Source organism: Muntiacus reevesi, chromosome 4, assembly GCF_963930625.1.
Source record: "Muntiacus reevesi chromosome 4, mMunRee1.1, whole genome shotgun sequence".
In the NCBI taxonomy this organism is placed as follows: Eukaryota; Metazoa; Chordata; class Mammalia; order Artiodactyla; family Cervidae; genus Muntiacus; species Muntiacus reevesi.
In genome coordinates, this window is record NC_089252.1 from 65321198 (window position 1) to 65340859 (window position 19662).

The 19662-nt window shown below is 44.9% G+C and overlaps 1 protein-coding gene across 3 annotated transcripts in view; it reads right to left on the reverse strand.

Moving 5' to 3' along the window:
- Positions 1-19662, reverse strand: part of GADL1 (glutamate decarboxylase like 1) — a 230813-nt gene that overhangs the window by 175041 nt on the left and 36110 nt on the right. For all 3 annotated transcript variants that reach the window (XM_065932922.1, XM_065932921.1, XM_065932920.1), the window contains exons 3-8: positions 15644-15770; positions 12826-12916; positions 9385-9491; positions 8600-8715; positions 2101-2180; positions 1922-1976 (exon numbers count right to left, since the gene is read on the reverse strand). In XM_065932922.1, coding sequence (XP_065788994.1) covers positions 1922-1976; positions 2101-2180; positions 8600-8715; positions 9385-9491; positions 12826-12916; positions 15644-15770 — 576 coding nt within the window. The remainder of the gene's footprint in view (positions 1-1921; positions 1977-2100; positions 2181-8599; positions 8716-9384; positions 9492-12825; positions 12917-15643; positions 15771-19662) is intronic.

The following is a 19662-nucleotide window of genomic DNA, read 5'->3' on the forward strand; positions in this document are numbered from 1 at the left end:
AATATCTAACAGTCAAACAGAAAATACAGAAAACAGACGGGGAGGTAAAGGAACACTTAAAGTCAAATTCTCAATGGAATCGACAAAATCTACAATGTGGAAAACTCTACAGGACAAAGGACTTGGTTTCTCCGATGGATCACTTGCAGGGGGGATAAAGGAAAAGAAGGCTGTAGGTGGGAAAACATTTATGTGATAAATCAACCAAACGAAACACATGGACTTTATATGAATCCTTATTCAGACCACTTGCTATTTATTACAAAGGACAATGGGAGAACATCTAATGAGTGAATACTGGATGATGTTAAGAGCTTATTCTTTCTTAGAAGTGTGTTATGGGTTGGGTTTGCTTTTTTTTTTTCAAAGAGAAAGTAAGTATCTTTCGCAGATATACTGACTTATTTGTAGATCAAATGTCATAATGTGTAGGATATGCTTCAGAATGATCCAGTGGTGTTCGGAGGGAATGGGAGCAAAAGTTAATGATGGTGAAAGTTGTATGACTTGTATGTGTAATCTCATTATATTCGTTTTACATATATTTAAAATTTCCCATAATAAAAAGTTTAAAATTTAAGAAAGAAAAAGAGAGAGAGAGAAAGAAAGGGAAGGGTGAAGGGAGGATGGAAGGAAGGAATCATATGAACCATACAAAAAGCGGAGTCAACATTCCCCGCCAACAAGCATTAAAACATAAGTTTCTTTTGATAGGAGCTTCTGGAGAAAAAGATACAATTAGATTTCTAAAAAATAGATAAAGCTAAAGGTGACATCTGTAGTCCACAGCAGAACAAACAGGTTTCAATGTAGAATTTTACTCAAGAGGATAAAGAAATCGGTTAACCTGTACCACAAGACAACTATCAAATCCATTTGTCAATGGAATGTTTTAAAAACACAGATCTAAGGACACACACCAGAAGCCGGTACATCTGCAATAAAAGCAGAACTTTTAAATAGAGAATATGAAACCAAATACAGTGATCAAGCATGCTCCAGATAAGGTGAATTCTGGAGAAGTTAAAATATTATATAAAGAGTAAAAGAACAGAAAAACAGAAATATAATGTCAAAACTTAAAAAAAAATAAAAATAAAAGAACTCATCCCTCAGTGTGAAGCCCTCTGAGGACAGAGAAACTTCTATCACAACTCAAAATCTGAACACATCTGACACTGTTGCTGCCTATTTGGAAGTGATGGGAGAAGGGTCTGAAGCTTCACTGGCTGTGGGGCTTCCAGGGGATGGGAAGGATGCATAGAAGTGGCTGTACCTAATCCATCAGGCGTTTGGCCCAAGAAGCAAGATGGCTGATGTCAGGCTTAAAAATAAAGCAGATATCGGGGCCAGGCCTTGCCTCAGTAGAGCAGGTGAGGAGGGCTATGCCTTGCCTCCTCCAGCAATGGGCAGGCCAGCTTTCAAACATTCTGGAAGCCAAGAAGAGAGGACAGTCTGCCAGAGCAGAAATACTGGGCTCAGACCCAGCGGGGGTGACAGTTACGGATGGGCTTCACAGGGAAACAACCCAGGAGGATCGTGTGATCAACAAGTCAGAAGCCATCCTGAATGCAGCCCAGAGGTAACTGGTTTGGCCTGAAGCATCCTCAGAGTCAGGAGCTATAGAGCAGCAAGAGAGGCCAGAACAAGCTTCTGAAGCTTATTCTAGGCAAGGACCTGGTACAGGCTGACATCCGTGTTTCAACAGGCTCCAGCCCCTTGGGAACAAGCACATTCCAGAAGCCCCACAGGACACTTGGAGCAGGCACCAGACCCAGCACCTCTGCAGATGGCTCCCTCCGCCCGCCCTGAGAGGACCTCCTCCCTCCCCGACACACAGAGGGGCCCGGCCGCCCCGCATCCTCCCCTTCAGGCCCAGACACGCGCACGTCTCCCCTCCCTCCTCTCCTGGCCCACGCACCTCTTTCTTGGCCTCCTGCACGCGCTTCTCCAGCTCCTCAGGTATCATCTTACCTCTGAGAGAACAGATTTGTGACACAGTCACACTCGGCAGAGAACAGACATGGGGCAGCTTTGTAAATGGTACCGATGCCCCCCCGCCACCGCCCCGGCCAGGCTTCTGGATCCTGTCCCCGTTACCTTCCATCTGTCTCCACAAAGCGCACATTCTCAGTACCGATCCCAAGAAAGGAGGCAGACTTCTTCATGGAGTAATGACACTACATTCAAAGAGGCGAGGGGGAGAGAGACACGGATACACGGTGTGAAAAAGGTACTGCGTATTAGCACATGGGTGTGTCACACGGCTGAGCCCAATCACTGCAGAAGTATTGCCTTAAAACATAAAAGGCATTCATTCAACTGAGCTCTTCAGTATGGTGGTCAAAAACATTGCCTTCCTTTGGGATCAGAGAAACCAAGATCTAATTCCAAGTTCTCCCCTACAGATATGGACCCTTGAGCAAAGAATGCGTGCTCTCTGAGCCTCGATTTGCTAATCTATAAAGTGGCTATGTGGGTGCCTCCTCCATCTGCTTGTCATGCAGTTAAACGGTTCATGCATGTAAACAGCCGGCACAGAGCCTGGTGTATGAACAAACTTGATCACTGAAGGTGGTTGTTTTCCATAACACAGAGGAAAAGTTTCTCTTGATGCTTCTAATAAAATTCAGTATTGATGGGAACAGAATTTAGTCCACTGCTGACTCAAAAACCCTCTTAAGAGGTGATCAAGACTCTGTCTCAAAAACTGTAATCACAGACCACAGAAGAAGCCATTTTCAAGAGCGAACAATGAGTTATACATGCCGATCAGATACTTGACTAGTCTTGTTTAATACTGACTATAGGGCTGAAATTAGACATGAGGGAATGTGGCTAAAATCACAATAACGAAAGTAATAATAGTTTGGGATTTTCCTGGTGGTCCAGTGGTTAAGACTCTGTGCTTCCACTGCACGGGGCGCAGGTTCAATCTCTGGTTGGAGAACTAAGATCCCAAATGTCACGTGGTGCAGCCAAAAAGTAAATAAACAAAATAAAATTTTAAGAAGTAACACTAATTTACATACATACTATGAGATAAAGCCCTGGCAGGAATAAGGCTAAGAGCTGTCTTTGGAATTGGGTCTTGTCTATTTCTTACTGGCAAATAGTAGTATATACTCTGGATGGTTGGGCCTTTTTTCTCTACACAAATCCTATAAAATAATTAACACTCAAACACTAGAGATGTTTCTCTTTATACATCAACACGGACAGGCGGTCAGTTAATTCTTTTTCATGTCAGAAAAATGAAGGTGCTAAGGGACATTATCGTACCAAAAAAACCCTTAGTCATTTAATTTGTAGGTATGAATACATTAAACGAGTAGTCATGCCTTCACACTTAACTTGATATATTCCCTCAAATGTGGTAATTTTTTCCCTCTTTTGTCAAGAGAGTTTTATGGAGAGCTCTTTTTTTAACTGTATAAAAATACACGCCGAAGTAACACCATCAGGAGAAATGACATCATCCTAAAAAAATTAATTTCCAAATATCAAATAGGACACATTCAAAATGCCTCTAGGATGCATTCGTTTCAGGTTGTTATAAGAACATATGCATAGTGAAAAGGAATAATGTACATGAAAACATAGTTAATTCTTTACTTGCTACATCAGTCCACCATAGCTAAGGTGACAACTAAGGTGAATTATTTCTCACCAGAGACTGGGGCCTCTGGCACCAAACAGCTATTGATTTCACAATGATAAATAGCAGCCTACCCCCACTGACATATGCCAGTAAGGAAAATCACACTGCTTTGCCCTGAAAAATAGCAACATATCCCCAATCAATGGATCTGCTGAATAAAACCCTCATCATCAGAATAAGAATAGCTTCTGGAGCTATTTTTGGATATCTCTGGGCAAACTGGGAGTCCAGTGGCAATCTCAAATGCATAAGGACAGATTTTTTTTTTTCAAAGTCTGAAAAACTGAAGTCTAAACATCTGAAAACATCAGAAGAGGAAAAGAACCTTGGAAAGGGGGGAAAAAAAGAAAGGGTGATGCTTCAGATATACTGAGTAGCTTCAAGGGAAGGAAAAACCTAGAAGCCAAGTTCAGAAATAACAGCTGCATTTAGACACAAGAATGCCTGCTCCCTTCACCGGCTGGGTTTCACCGTCCCACAGAAGGTGCATGATTCTCAGCAGGCATTTATTTCTATAAAGACAAGACAGCCAATGCCCACATGAAGGACAGAACTGCATGGAAATTTTCATTCCTGGTTCCAGAAAAGCTTTCCTCTGTGACCTTGATTTTCTCAGAGCACTGTAGTTTTCCATGCTCAAGGGTTGTGTTGTGGGCACTCGGAGTCCTTCTAACATGCTGGTTAGTTCAGTGCCCAGATGAGCTTCAGGTGGTGGGGAGAGCACGATCATGACTGTCATGCCTTAGGAAACGAGGAAAAGGAAGTATAGGGACTTCTCCAAGAGCACACAGCTGGTTCGATTCCTAAAGAGGCAGAGTCGGGATCCAGATGGACTGCCTTTCTACATGACATCCTGGAAAGCACCTGCTCACCCCGTCCATGCTTGCAATGGTCCTGGACCTGGGGCAGCCTCACTAGAGAGCAGGGCCACAAAGGGGGTGGAGGGGCTGAGGCACCTCCAGTGCAAAAGTTAAGGAGGTGTGACCTTGAGACGTGTACTCTGGTCACCTCACTGCCTCACCCCAGCCTGGCCCCTGCTGGAGAGGAACCAGGACAACTGACTGCTGGCCTGGGAGTGGAAAGGGCTTCCTTCTGCCTCGCCTTTGAGTGGCAGACAATATGCACTACTTCATGCCGATTTCCAAAATGATTTGAAGGACAAAACTAAGATTTCTCTAAATTTAAGGAATTCCCATGTGCAAAGTTGCTTCAGTCGTGTCCAACTCTTTGTGACCCCATGGACTGTAGCCCGCCAGGCTCCTCTGTCCGTGGGATTCTCCAGGCAAGAATACTGGAGTGGGTTGCCACGCCCTCCTCCAGGGAACCTTCCCAACCCAGGGATTGAACCCACATTTCTTATGTCTCCTGCACTGGCATGTGGACTCTTTAACACTAGCGTTCATATTTAACTGCTAACCAAGCTACAAATGTTTTTTACTTTAATTATTTCTCTCCAAAAGTTCCCTTTTCCTTGGGTCCTCTCTGGCAAGGCAGGGCTACTGTGGATGCACTGATAGTCTATGCTTTAGGGTCTCTGCTATGATCTGCCCAGTCGCCACCAATATCTGAGTGACTGTGGACACCTGAACTTATGCAAAACACCTTTAGAGGTGAGGACACACATTCTGCAAGGTAGAGATGGAATAGCTGCCCTGGTTCATGTAGGGCTGCATAATAGGTAGAAAAGTAAGGCCACTGAACAAAACAGTCTGGGGAAATAATCAGGAGACCATGGGTCAGCACTTGAAAGCAAACGAGGGGAATATAACAAAAAGATTAGTATTTAGGATCTTTTAGGGAACACAGCTTTAATTCCCCTTTTAAACTAAGTGAGGAATGGATGTGTTGTAAGTAGTGGTGAAGAGGACACTGAAATACAAATTAAAATAATATACATGCTGTGACCTGGGTCTCTTTGGCAGAGCAAGGAAAAAGGATGCTACAAAGAAACAGCTACAAAGAAGAGTGTGGATGGACGGGGCAGACATGCATATGTTCAAGGCTGTCGTGTGCTCACGGCTCTGTGGGGTTCACTTTGTTATGGACAGGATGCTTGGGTCCCTTCAAACGTCCGGCCCCCAGTGTGATGGTCACCAGGGCAAAGTTCCTGTGGAATGAGTGTCCTTGTAGGAAGGAGGAGGCAGATCCCAGTCTGACCACAAGCGTGGACAGAAGAAAAGCCATGTGAGCACTAAGAGGCTCACAGGCCAGGAAGCGGGCTCTCCCCAGACACTGAATCTACCAGCACGTCGATCTTGGAGGCCCGGCCTCCAGATGTGTTGAGAAATCCATGTCTGCTGTTCGGGCCACCCACTCTGTATTTTGCTACAGCGGTCTGAGCAAACTACGACGCAGGTCGAGTGTGGCTTTCTGGCTTCATCTCCTGCTGGAACGTCAGCCAAGGCATATATTTCACCTCTTTTCGCACACACATCTCCAACAGAGATTTTAAAAAATACTCAGCTCTTGGTTTCACAACTCCACAAGGCTTCAGTTTTTTTTCATGTCCAATTTGCCAGTTACACCTGTGTTACTGGTCTTCCCTAGGCATCATCTTCATTTTAGTCTTCCACAGAATTTCTTCCCCACTTCCAGGCCAATTATTCCATAAAAGAACTCTGGTACATGTTATTTATTTATTCTTTTTAAAAAATTTATTCTTAATTAATTAGTTAATTTTTGGCCACACCACATGGCATGCAAGATCTTAGTTCCCTGACCAGGGATTGAACCCGCTCCCCCTGCAGTGGAAGCACAGAGTCTTAACCACCAGACAGCCAGGGAGGTTCCTCTGGTACCTTTTAAACCAAATGAAGAATGAAAAAAGGCAAAAGTAAAAGCACTGTGCTGATAGCAGGGCCCCTTTTTAATCAGCTTTTCTAGGCATGGACATAGCAATTCAACTGCAGAAGGGACTCTGCATTTCTGATATCCTAGGGTTCCTCCGCCTGAAATACTGAGGGTAGGAACCCAGGCAGGAAATTCTACTCCATCATAATCTCAAGAAACCAAGCCTTTCCCCTAGAAGTCCACATTCCTAAATATTCTTCTTTTGCTACAGAAAGAACATCTTGTGAGGAAGGGCCTGGGGAGGTAAGTTCAGAATCTCAGATGAGATGACTCCTCCTAGCTGCCCCCAACTCAATGTCCACTCTGAGCTAACCAATGGTCAGGCAGGACAGAGGAAACACATAGGGGTGGTCAGGTTCCCGCACAGATTATACTTTTGTGATAATAAAATAACTTCTGCTCTTGGAAGAGAGTAACAGATACAGGAAAGTCCAGTTGGAATTAACAGAAAACTGTCAGACTTTGCCCATCTCATGTGTTTGACAGGAGATCTAGGATTACTGCAGGAGGTACAGGAGGGGACGTGGGGAAAAAGCAGTGGTGGGATGGACAGAGGCCCCCACTGGAACCACAAACAGAAAAAATAAAAAGCATCCTTTCCAAGTAAGCCAGTATTTGAGCTGCATCCCATGTTAGTGTAGCTGGGTCGTTCTCCTCCTCCTGAGCGCATGTGTGCTAAGGTGCTCCTCGTGTCCGACTCTGCGACCCCACGGACTATACCCACCAGGCTCCTCTGTCCGTGGGATTCTTCAGGCAAGAATACTGGAGTGGGCTGCCGTTTCCTCCTCCAGGGTATCTTCCTGACCCAGGGATTGAACCTGTGTCTCCTATGTCTTCTACACTGGCAGGTGGGTTGTTTACCACTAGCGCCACCTGGAAAGCCCTCTCCTCCTCCTGTTACTACAAAGATCTAACATTTCTGTCTAGGATGCGCCAGGTACTACTCTACATGCTCTAACTCATTTGATCCCTGGTGATAACTAAGCTCACACGGCTCCTGGGTCGTTTCTGTGGCTCCAGGCTGTTCACTGCCCCCTGCATCCAATCCCTTCTCTGGGCAGCTTTGCAGAGAGTCTCCTTATGAGGTGAAGTCTATTTCCCTACTTCTTGGATCTGGGTTCCTATATGCAACTTACTTTACCAAGAAAATGAGGGGAAAACGACAATGTGCCAGTTCTGAGCCCAGAACTCAAGAGGCCCAGCGTGTCTCGGTGTTGTTTTTCACCTGCACCGTTGCCATGACAACGGTGGACCAGCCCACTGGAGCATCCCTGTAGTCAGCCCAGCCCAGCCCAGCCACGCCCAGAGCAGCCACGGCCAGGCAAGCCCAGCACTGCTCGGCTGTCCCCAAACCTGAGGGCCACATCTGGCTATAGCTGCATGCTGCTGGGTTTAGGAGGGATCTGTTACATATTAGAGCTAACTGATACACTCATCTTTATAACTTAGGAAACTGAGTCTCAGCAGGATGCATCGACTTACCCAGGTCACTCAGAGAGTGGGCAGTGGAGACAGGCGCTGACCCCGGGCAGCCTAGCCACGGGGCCTGTGCACTCACCCAGTCTGTCCTCTCACTGCAGTGGGGGGTTGTGGTAACACCCCCTCGTGTGTCTGTGTGACGTCACTGTCACTGAATACCTCCCTTTCCTCGGAGGGCCCTCACGTTAGCCACTCAACACAATCAGTTTCCCAAGAAGATGGGAGCGGAAGACAGAGCTGAGATCAGGAGCAATGACCTAAATTCTAATAAATAAGATGCTCAAAGCAGAGATTCACAGAAAGAGGTGGCACTTTGAAATTAAGTGTTGTCTTTTCTCCAATAACACATTACAGGCTATAAATCTTAAGTAAAGGTGATATACAAAAGAGGGTGGTCAGGGCTTACAATATCAAATGCATCAGAATTTCTTCTGGAATGAAATATGACGCTGTACACAGCACATGACTTACACACTGACAAAAAGCACCCTTGGGAGCCCCCAAACAAGCCCTCTTCCATTACATGTTCATTTTCAGAATATCTGTATCTCATATACAGATAAAGATATCTCATATATATACAAAGATAAAAAGTAATTTTATCTTTACCTCTGCAGATGTGAAAAGGATTAATCTTGGCAAGCCAGACAGCCCCTTTTCCTTAATTCCAGGACAGTACTTGTATCTGGCTAAATTCATGGCATACATATTGGACACTGAACCACCTGCAAAAACAAAAACGGAAATATGGATAGCATGACGTCATTGCCCCCAGAGTGCCAGCTACAGTGGGAGGCGTGGATGGCTGTGGGCACACCTGTCTAATGACAAATGATGTCAAAATCATGGGATGACCCCCTCCCAGTCCTCATCTCCAACTCCAGCAGTTTTGGTCTCTTCTCTCATTCCAGAGTTTTTCTAAACTCAAAGCTTCCATCTATGGATGTAGGGCTGCTACCCAAGTCTCCATAGTTAATAGTAATAATATTCTTTCTGTCTTTAATCAATAAAATGACAGCATATGCTCCTCCCTGGTCCCCAAGAAAGACTGTAGGGGAAACAAAATACAATTCAGGAAACTTCTCAAGTAAAATGAATTGATAAGCTTGATAAACATATAATAGCCCTTCAAACTCCCACCAGTAGATAAATTCATTTGTGTTGGATATAAATCCAAAGTTTTAGACATCTCATTTGTTGGCGTGTATGTCATTTCTGTAGCATTTATAGAAAATATCATACTCTGGAGGAAGGCACAAACTTGATCCTCCCCAAGGAGCATGATTCATACCTAACTTCACGTCATGTGGAAATCTGCAGGGAGTTGTTCCTCATATTAAGGCAGGAATAAAACTGCAGATGCTTTAACGGAGGCAATAACTAATTGTACTTACCTGGGTTAAATATTCCATCCCCTTCTTTCCAGCCAATAAATTCAATCATTTTCTTCAGAACCGCTTCTTCCACTAACAGAAACACTGGGGACACCTCATACGTATAACTAGACAGATATAAAAAACACTTCACTTCTATGACTAGAGTCAAACCATCCCTATGGAGTCCCAAGAAATGCACACAGTTTTATGAAACCAAGTGGCTGTTGAAGTGTGGGGAGAGTCTTTGGAAACGAATCCATCAGAGATAAAGAAATACACAGAGACTGTGACAGTACTGGTCATGGCTGGACAAAAGCCGGTAGCTGGTGTGCTAGGGACACTAGCTACTTCGAAGTCTTAATTTACAGAAAACTTTTGCTTCCATTGGGAGAGAGCAAAGCAGTGCATCTGTAGTCTTTGTATTAGCCATGAGCAGTGGTCGTTTTGCTCTTTGGATGCAGTTTTGGAGGTTGGTTAAAGAAAAACCATTGTCGTGGCAACCAGGTTTATTAGATTACTACCATCAGCTACCCTAGCAGTCAGCTGTAGAGCCTGGGTTTCCTCCACCACACTCACATATTGGTACAAATGGCAAGAGTACTATGGATATCTCTTACAGAGTGATGGTTTTTCTATGAAGTGCCGCCTGGACCCTGTTGTAAAGGTCCATGGCTGAGGGTTGGAATGCTGTCAGCAGGGAGCATTGCTAAGTTAACCCCTTTAGGCATGCCCTGTGGGCATCCACACCTGATGACTGGTCCTTCTGGAGGACCAACCAGGCCTGGCCACGCGGGCCCAGCTCCAGAACACCCTGCAGAGCCAGGGTAGCTCCAGAGATCCATGGAGTCGCTGGTGGGGTCTCAGAGCCTGCATGGGGGCTTGACTCATAACTCTGCCCAGCTGTTTCCTTCCCCTCCAGCACCCACATAGATCCTAGGGGTTTCCCTTAATAAGCACCCTGCTCACTAAGTGCCCAGGAACCCCAGCCTGAGACAGTTAACCAGGTCATTTTGTAATGCTTCTTTCTTTCTCCAGAAAGTTGGAGGATGACTACTATGTATCATCTCCTTCTTCAATAATTAGGTGATTACACTAAATTGAATCTGAGTAAATGTGTACCCTAAATAAGTAAGCTAAAGTAAGCTAAACAGACACATTTAAATTTATAGTCACGGGATTTAATGCAATTATGCTAACATCTAGAAGAAGAAAAAGAAAAAAAAAACTTTGGTAAAGAGGGGAAAAAGAAGAATACCTACTGTGTATCACCTCCCTACGTGCCAAGCACTCTACAGACATTACATCATTTTTCAACAATGTAGGTTCTATTTTCAACCATGTTTAGGAAACTAACACATACTAAAAGTGTGAAAAATGGGACATATGTTAAAAAAATATTACAAATAAAAGGGAAATAATCATTTCCTTTTTAGTATGAAAAAATACTATTAAATTTGTCTTTGGAAACTAGCTCAACTATAAACCTGGAGGTGGAGGAGGGGGTGATACAGAATGTGCTCATGGCTTAGTGAGATTTTGAGGGGCCTGTTCAGCAATTTAATACTTAAAAAACCTCTAAATATTTCAGTAAAAGAACCCAGATGAGGAGTTAGAAAAATCCCAGGACTTACAAGGAAAGGGTCATGGAATTGTGTAATTTTACTATCTTTCCTACCACTTATCTCTTCTACCCATTGTAACCTGGTATCTGGGATTATCTTGAATATTCTACCAAAAATTCTCTGACGGAAGTCACGTATGACACTCATATTGTTAATCCAGGGGATATTTGTCACTCTTTGTCTTAAACACTCAACAACATGGGACTCTGGACACACTCTCCTCCATGGCCCCCAGATTTCCCCTGGACTTTCTCCTCCTTCTCCCTCCATTGCAGGTGGGCACTCCGCCTCCCGACCAGGGAATGTCAGATGCCCTCAAGGCCAGGCTGAGCCCTCTGCTCTCCTCCCTCCACGTTCTGTCCTGCAAGCGGTGCTTCTCCCACTCCTGGTTTATTTTTTTTGAAAGTGTCTCCATCCTGCTCATTAAAATCACTTGTTGGGCTATGAAAATGTATCAGTGTCTGGGACACACTGACAGAAATTCAGATTTACTTGGTCTCCATTGGGATTCTTCTTGGTGGGGGGTGGTGGTGGTATTTTCCTTTAATATTTTTTTTAAAGCTCCCAGGTTGAGTTAAAGAGCAGAAGGAGTTGAGAATATCTGACTTAAGGAATCTCATCCATGATCGGTAACACCTAAATTTAGAATTTCATAAAAATACAGGATTCCAGGCCCATGTATGTCGCAACTCTCCAAGAGCATACTCAGATATTTTGAAATTACTGCAAACACAAATGCTCATAATTGAAAACTGAATTACTGCTCTTGCTTTTTTCACTGTATTCTTGAAAACTGTCGTCTCAATGACTGACATGACCATCAACCCAACTATTGAAGCCAGAAACCTAGGCATCATCTTATAAAGTTCCCTCATGTTTCCATTTCCAAGATCCAGTATATTCTCCAGGCTTTTCTGTTTTATCTTCCAAACACATTTTCTTCTATTCCTACCACTTCTCTCTAAATCCAAGCAACTATCATCTCTGACCTGACTAAGGCAATGCCATCCTAATAGGTCCCTTTCAATCCACTTTCTATATTTCCAGTGATCTTTTCAGTAGGCAAATGTCACTTAGTGATTTCGAAATCTTCAGAGGTTTTTCACTGTACTTAGAATGACTCATGAGCCTGGCCCACTGAGTCCCCCACGTATGACTCCAATCTTATCCCCCCAACACCCCTCACAGTTTTCTCAGCTTTACCACCCTGACTTTCAGTTCATAGCATATGTCAGGCTGCCTCCTGCCACAAGGCATTTGTACATGCAATCTCCTCTGCTTGGAATTCATCCCTCCTCTTTTCACCCAGCTAACTTCTACTCATTCTTCAGCTCTTAGCTGTCACCTGCTTAGAGAAGACTTCCCTGAGTGCACAACTAGGAAAAATTGTCCCATGTATATTTATAGCACCACATACCTCTCCTTCACTTGAAAATATTACATTAATCTGTGCAGATCATTTTGATTAATTTGCATGCAGCATCTCTATATCTACATTATTTGCTTCATGAAGGCAAAGCTAAGATCTGCTTTTACACAAAGAATCTCTCCAGCACCTTAGCACAGATATGGTTTTTCATGCAGGAATAAATGAAAAGTTGCTTAATCGATTTTCTCATCTGTTAAGTGGAGAGAATTCCTGCCTTCACCATCCCACAGTACCACTATCAGATCAAACTGCTCTTTAAACACTGCTAATGTCATAAGACTCTTTCATTATTTATGATGACACTGCACCAATGAAACAATTAAACAGAAGTTCATGAAATAAAAGTTCATCTACTTAACAAAATCTCTAATCCATATTCAGTGTAAAATTCCAGTAAAATGTACTTACACACTTGGGTTTAATGCTTCTGTCATAAATCTGGCTACCAAGGAGTAATAATCAAGTCCAGCATATAACTGGTTGAAAAATCTTGGATGGTCTGTAAATTGAAGCAGAATATTAATCCACACAACAATAAAAAAGAAAGAAAACCATCAATATAGCAGTAACATAAGTGAATCCTCAGACAGTGAAAGCAGCTATACAAAGGGCATACAGTGCATGATTCCAGCTACATGATGTTCAATGTGGGGCAAAGCTGACTGATGCTGACAGAGGGGAGAATTCTGGGTGCCTCTGGCAGGAGATACTGATTAGCACTGGGTGGGAGGAGCCTCTGGAGTCCCAGGAATGGTCTATACCTTGACATGAGTGATGGTCACTTACATGCAGATATGTACAAATTCACTGAGTTGACCACCTGAGATTTGTCCACTTTACTGAATGCATATTATACCTCAATTAAAAAAAAATTTAAATCTAGTCATGTACAAGGGAACCAAATGTTGAAGCTCCATCTCATAAACCTGTCTACTGAACAACGTTTCTAAGCAAACCTTGAGCACTTTTTTGAGACCTTTGGTTTACTTATTTCATTTTCTTTTAGTGAGTTTTATTCATTTGTTTATTTTTTGGCTGCAGTGGGTCTGTGGCTGCACGTAGGCTTTCTCTAGTTGCGGCAAGTGGGGGATCCTCTCTAGTTGCAGTGCACGGGCTTCTCACTGTGGGGGCGTCTCTTGTGAAACACAGGCTGAGGTGCACGGGCTCTGCAGTTTGACATACAGGCTTAGCTGCTTCACATGTAGGATCTTCCCAAACCAGAGATCGAACTTGGATCCCCTGCATTGGCAAGCAGATTCCTATCTGCTGTATCACCAGGGAGGTCCTACTGTTTCCTTTTAAATACAACCCAGACCCAAACCAGAACCCTGAGAAAGGGATTATTTGAGCAATCTGTCCATATATCAAAGGTATATCAAAGGTAGCCTGTGGCTACCTTTACCTTCTGAAATTATCGATGCCAACTTCCCTAATTTGAACACATTTCACTCACTGACAGGGTTCACTTCAGGCTCTTGGCAGTGAGTGGCCTTTTAATTTTTCAGATTGGACCATTTTTTTTATGGTGCAGCTGGCATCCTGTCTATGGAGTATGATGTGACTCATCGCGCAGCTTACATAAACTTTCTGATTCAACCGGCTTCAAAGGCACTTGCCTTTAAGACTTGAAAAACTTTAGTTCCAACTTTCTATTTTTTCCCTCCTATAAAAGGTCTCACAAAGGTTCTTGGCTTTACACAGTGTGAATATTCACACCAAACTCCAGGCTAACAGCTGGCTTGACATTCTCAATCATAAGACGCCCAGCATGATGAAGAATAAAGAGGCAGGGGGCCTATTTAGAAATGTGGGTATTTGGGAACCAGTTTAGTTAGTGACCTCTCACAGCAACTCAAAGCATTTGGCTTCTTTTTCTCTTTAAACTAGTTCAATGAAAAACAAGAGGCTCAAAAGAAAATGTCTTTTCGTATAAAACATGGCAAACTTCCTCTAATCTGGCAAAGGAAACCCGACATTGCTACAAGTAATTTTAATAAGTTTTTTTTTTTTAGTTCCGTGTTAATTTATGATTGATTTCCATGGTAACATTATGGAAAATATCCAGTAAACTGAAAAATCTACTGCACTAAATGTCATTCTGTGCTTCTGACATGCACTATAATAATGAGATATGTATCTCTGCTTTTGAAATGCTAACTGGGTTTTTGATACATGCACCAGACTTTCCTAAGGGAATATAAACCAATTATTTTTAGCCAGGATTTTATTATGTTCTTTCCACTAAATTTAGTTCAGTGTCAGAACTCACAAAGCATAATGCCTGTATGGTCTTAAGTACTAGATTACCTTTACATCACACTGAGAAATGCATATTCTGGAAAGTTTTTCTCCTACTTTTGAAACTTGTTCACTGGGTGTATAGTATATTAGCAGTCAGTCAGAGTAGGACTTAAGCAGAAAACAAATACAATGTTGCTGCATTTACAAAAGATAAGCGTTACTGTACCTTCTGAAAGGTTTTTATCTCTTGATCCTGGTAGATGGGATAAAATAACTTGGTTCTTGCCAACCCTAAGAATACTCTTCAAATAAATCTATCCCTGTTTATAGGAACACAGTCTCTGGAACATGTTGAGGGGTGATATTCTGGGAGGTCAAGATTTAAAATCTCCACCAATTCTATAATCAAACTACCATTTGTCAGCTGGCACCAACATAAGAAATGATAAGTAACAGCCATAATTTCTGGTGTTGGTTATAAATGGAGGATGGGGATTGCTGAGGAGCAGATAGTATTTATATAAGACTGCTTAACACCATCAGTTTTTCTATCAACCTATCTTTGGCCCTGACAACAAATCTGTACTAGGGATTAGAGGAACTATTGTCAAAACCTCAGAACAACTATTTTTCATCCAGGTTTCTCATCCCATAAATAATTTCACAGTCAGCTTTACTCTGAGGTCTGTGTATGCTAAGTCGCTTCTGTCATGTCCGATTCTTTGCTACCCCACGGACTGTAGCCCGCCAGGCTCCTCTGTCCATGGGATTCTCCAGGCAAGAACACTGGAGTGGGTTGCCATGCCTTTCTCCAGGGGATCTTCCCAACCCAGGGATCGAGCCCACATCTCTTGTGTCTCCTGCACTGCAGGCAGATTCTTTACTGCTGAGCCACCGGGGAAGCCCCTGACTGTGGGATAAACACACGCTAAAGAAAATGCAAGGACTGTCAGCAGCACAGATGAAGGGAGGGGGACGCTCTTACTGGTCTTGACGCTGTAGCGTATGACGTCCCGGCAGCGCTCCAGCAGCCGGTGGTGCGGCTCTCCCGTGTCCCTCAGCTCCAGGTCGAGAAGCCGCTTCAGCTCTTCAGGGGGCCGCCACTCACAGACCTGGGGATTCGGCAACAGCACGGTTAATGGGGCACCCAATGGAGCCAGGTGTGGAGGGGATGTAGGAAACACGGACCCCACCCTCGTGAAGCTTCCAGACAAGTGGAAGAGAGAGAGATGTAAACGGGCAACCCCAGTTCCCTGGGACCAGAGCTCTGACATCTGGTAAAGCAGATGCTGTTGGAACAAAGTAGGGGCTCTGTCTTCAATCTTGGAAGAAGTCCTGAAAGAACTGACATCCAAGTGGGATAAAATAAGACTGCAAAAGACTGAAGGCAGAAGGAGAAGAAGGCGACAAAGGATGAGATGGTTGGATGGCATCGCCAATTCAATGGACATGAACTTGGGCAGACTCCAGAAGATAGTGAGGGACAGGGAGGCCTGGCGTGCTGCAGCCCGTGGGGTCACAAAGAGTCGGACATGATTTGGTGACTGAACAACAACTAAAGAACCAAGCAAAGATTATAAAGGATGGGGTCATGCAAGGGGCCTTCTAGGAGGAAGAACAGGACAAGCAGGGGCTGAGATACAAGGGCACCCATGGCCCATCTGAAGGGAGAAGTCCGTTGGATGTGGCTTGAACTCAGAGCTTGGGGGATGTTGGGAAAAGTGGAGCTGGGATTCTGGCATAGCTCCCCCACTTGTCTCTGTCCTGGCCCCCGGCCCCACAAAATCTGCTCTCAACCCGGCAGTCAGCATCCAGAATGCTCCCCTTCTGTCTCAGCCACAGGCATCCCTCTGCTCAAATACTTCTGATGGCTCCTCATTTCCTTCGGAGTAAAAGCCCTAGTCCTTACAGTGACCTACACTGATCCTGTACAATTGTTTCCCTGGTGGCACTGACTTCTCCCAACTAACGCGCCCCCCACCCCACACCCCGGCCTCCTTCCTGCTCCTTATACGTACCAGACGCACTCCCATGGTAGGCTCTCTGCCCTCGGCCCAGAATGCAGCCACCACCCAAATCTCCTCACAGCTAACTTCCTCACTTCATTCAGAACTCTTCTCGGACGTCCCTCTGGCAAGCCAGCAATCCTGACTCTTTATTTAAAACCACAAGCTGTGTGTCACTCTACCTCCAGAAGCTCCCCCCAAATGTTTATTCTCTTCCTTTCTCCACAGCCCCTGTCACCTTCCGATGCGCTGTGTAATTCATTGTGACATTCTACACAATCATCATGAGAGCAGAGGTGTCGCTCAGTTTTCTAACCGCTCCCAAGGAACCAACAGAGCCTGCGACACAAGAGGTTATCAACAACATGTTGAATGAATGAATGAAGAGATAAAACAAGGCTCAGATGGTGATGGGCTTCATGTGACATGCTATAGTTTGGCTCTAAAAAAACACTGATATGCTTTGGACAAGGGAATTACATGTGATCATATTAGTGTTTTAGACAATGGCTTTGGTTGCTATATGAAGATTCCAAGTAAAATTGGAAGTAAGAGGTTACTCTAATACAGCAGGCAAGAGAAGGTAGTGATCTGGATGAGGCTGGCTGCTTCAGGAATGAAGCATATGTGGAGATATTGACCATGCGCCATCAATAGAACCCGGAAAGCAGCAACACAGGAAGGATGAGGGCAAGGACCAGCCAAAGGCCATCTTGAGCTTTCCAGCTTTCTAGCTGGTTTCATGGTGGGTGGGGTTGGGTGGGGCTGGATGATGAGTTTGGGTCATTAGTCTAAGGCCCCTTCAGGACATCCAAAGCGGGTGTAACAGTTGGTCTGAAGCTCTTGCAGAAGATCAGAAACAGAGCTGCAAGTATCTATTATGATGCGACCTGGGGATACAGCTCAGAGGGAACAGAAGGTGCGGGTGCAGCAAGGGCAGAAGGTGCGGGTCTCACATGGGCAGCGCCAGCATGTGAGCAAAGTGTGACGGGAGAGGAGCTCGCTTGGGAGGTGAGGCAGGGGGCAACCCCGAAGGGCCAGAGCTACTCCACAAAGGGAGAGGGACGCTCGAGGGAGGGGACGGGCACCACCGTCCGGTCCTGCAGAGAAGCCAAAGCAGACGGAGCCCGGGAAGAGCTCCTGGGCTGGATCAACAGGGAGCTGTGCTTGGCAAGAGCGTCTGACCGAGGGCGGTGGGCGTGGAGGCCAGATTGCATGCAGCAAGGACGTGGGAGGTGAGGACGTGGAGGGAGGGGGCCGTGTCGATGATCCTTAAAAAGTTTCCCTGTGGAGGGGAGGAGAGAGACAGGGGACTCTCCGGCTGGGGGAGACCAGGATTGGGGCGGCTGGGGAAAGCAGGGAGAAACACCAAATCATGCGAGAGGTATGAAATTAAACTCTGAGCTTAGAACCATGATGCGCAGAAGTCAACCAAACAGGCTGTGACCGTGGAAAGGAAGGACTATGAATTCATGTAATGTTGATGAAAAAACTGCAAGGACAGCAAAACCCCACAAATGCAAATCAGATCGCCAGGGGCCAGGGGTGAAGGGAGAAGCTGACAACGGAGGGGCACAGGGAAATGTGGGGTGATGGAACCGTTCTGTGTTTTAATTCTGTTGGTGGTCACACAATTTGTCAAAGCTCATAGAACTGCACAGCAAAGGCAGTAAATTTGACTGAAAGTAAGCTACAGTTCAATTGAAAAGAAGGGGCTGAAGAAGAGTGTCTACAAAAGAGGGGACCAGAGGTAGTCATGTCACTGAGCATGGCTGTGCTGTGCGTGTGCTAAGTCGCTTCAGTCGTGTCTGACTCTTTGTGACCCCTGGACTGTAGCCCGCCAGGCTCCTCTGTCCTTGGGATTCTCCAGGCAAGAATACTGGAGAGGGTAGCCGTGCCCTCCTCGAGGGAATCTTCCTGCCTCAGGGACTGAACTCGAGTCTCTTATATCTCCTGCATTGGCAGGCAGGCTCTTTACTAGCATCACCACGGGGGAAGCCCATCACTAAGCATGGGGACCCATCCTATCCTCAGGCCACCTTTGACAGGGGACGTGTGGGATCGCTAACCAAGTCGGCTAAGTCAGCAGCATAAAAACCTCACCTCCCTTTCCCAACTCCAACATAACAACCCAGCTTCACGTGGATGCATATCCACAGCATGACTAACATACTGCAATGGGCTTGGAGCTGCTGAGTCGACAACTTAGGATTTTAAGCCGACCCTTCTCATCCTGTCTTCCATCACTGCCCTGTATGAGCCCTTCTTTTCACATGAAGGGCCCCCTTGGTGTAATAAATACCTTGCCCTATTATAACTCTCTCCCCCTCATTCACCTTCCACTTTCAGCAACACACCTGGGCCCACTTCTCTCTACCCATCAAAATCTCACTCCAGGAACTTCCCGGGCGGTCCAGTGGCTAAGACTCCGTGCTCGCAAAATAGGAGCTTGCGCTCAGTCCCTGGTCAGGGAACTAGATCCCTCATGCTGCAGATAAGACCAGATGCAGCCAAATAAAAAGCAACAACAACAACAAACACCTATTGCATTCTCAGATTCTGCATCAAAGTCCAAGGTGTCCACTTCTTAGTGAGATCTACCCAAACCACATGGCATGTATCACATTCTTCTTGGGACCCCCTGTTTTCCATCCCAATTCTGTTCAAAGCTGAGCCTTTATCTTACTTTACTTTATATCCCCCAGGGCTGAATATAACACTTTATCCTTAGCTAAACTCAGTTAATATTTAATGACTGAATAAAGGCCAATATAAAAAATTTCCAGGGGAGTAGTGTACTCCAAAGTAAAGCAGGTCTAAAACGTTCCCCAGGTACAGCTAAGATAGGGGAGAAAACGCAATTATAAGCACAAAATTAGGAAACACCTTCAGTGATTTGAAATATGAAAGGTGATCAGTGTGATAGCTATTAATTGTGAGACTGAGAGACACAGCAGGAGCCATTAAAAGCACAGACTCTGCAACCAGCCTGGATTCC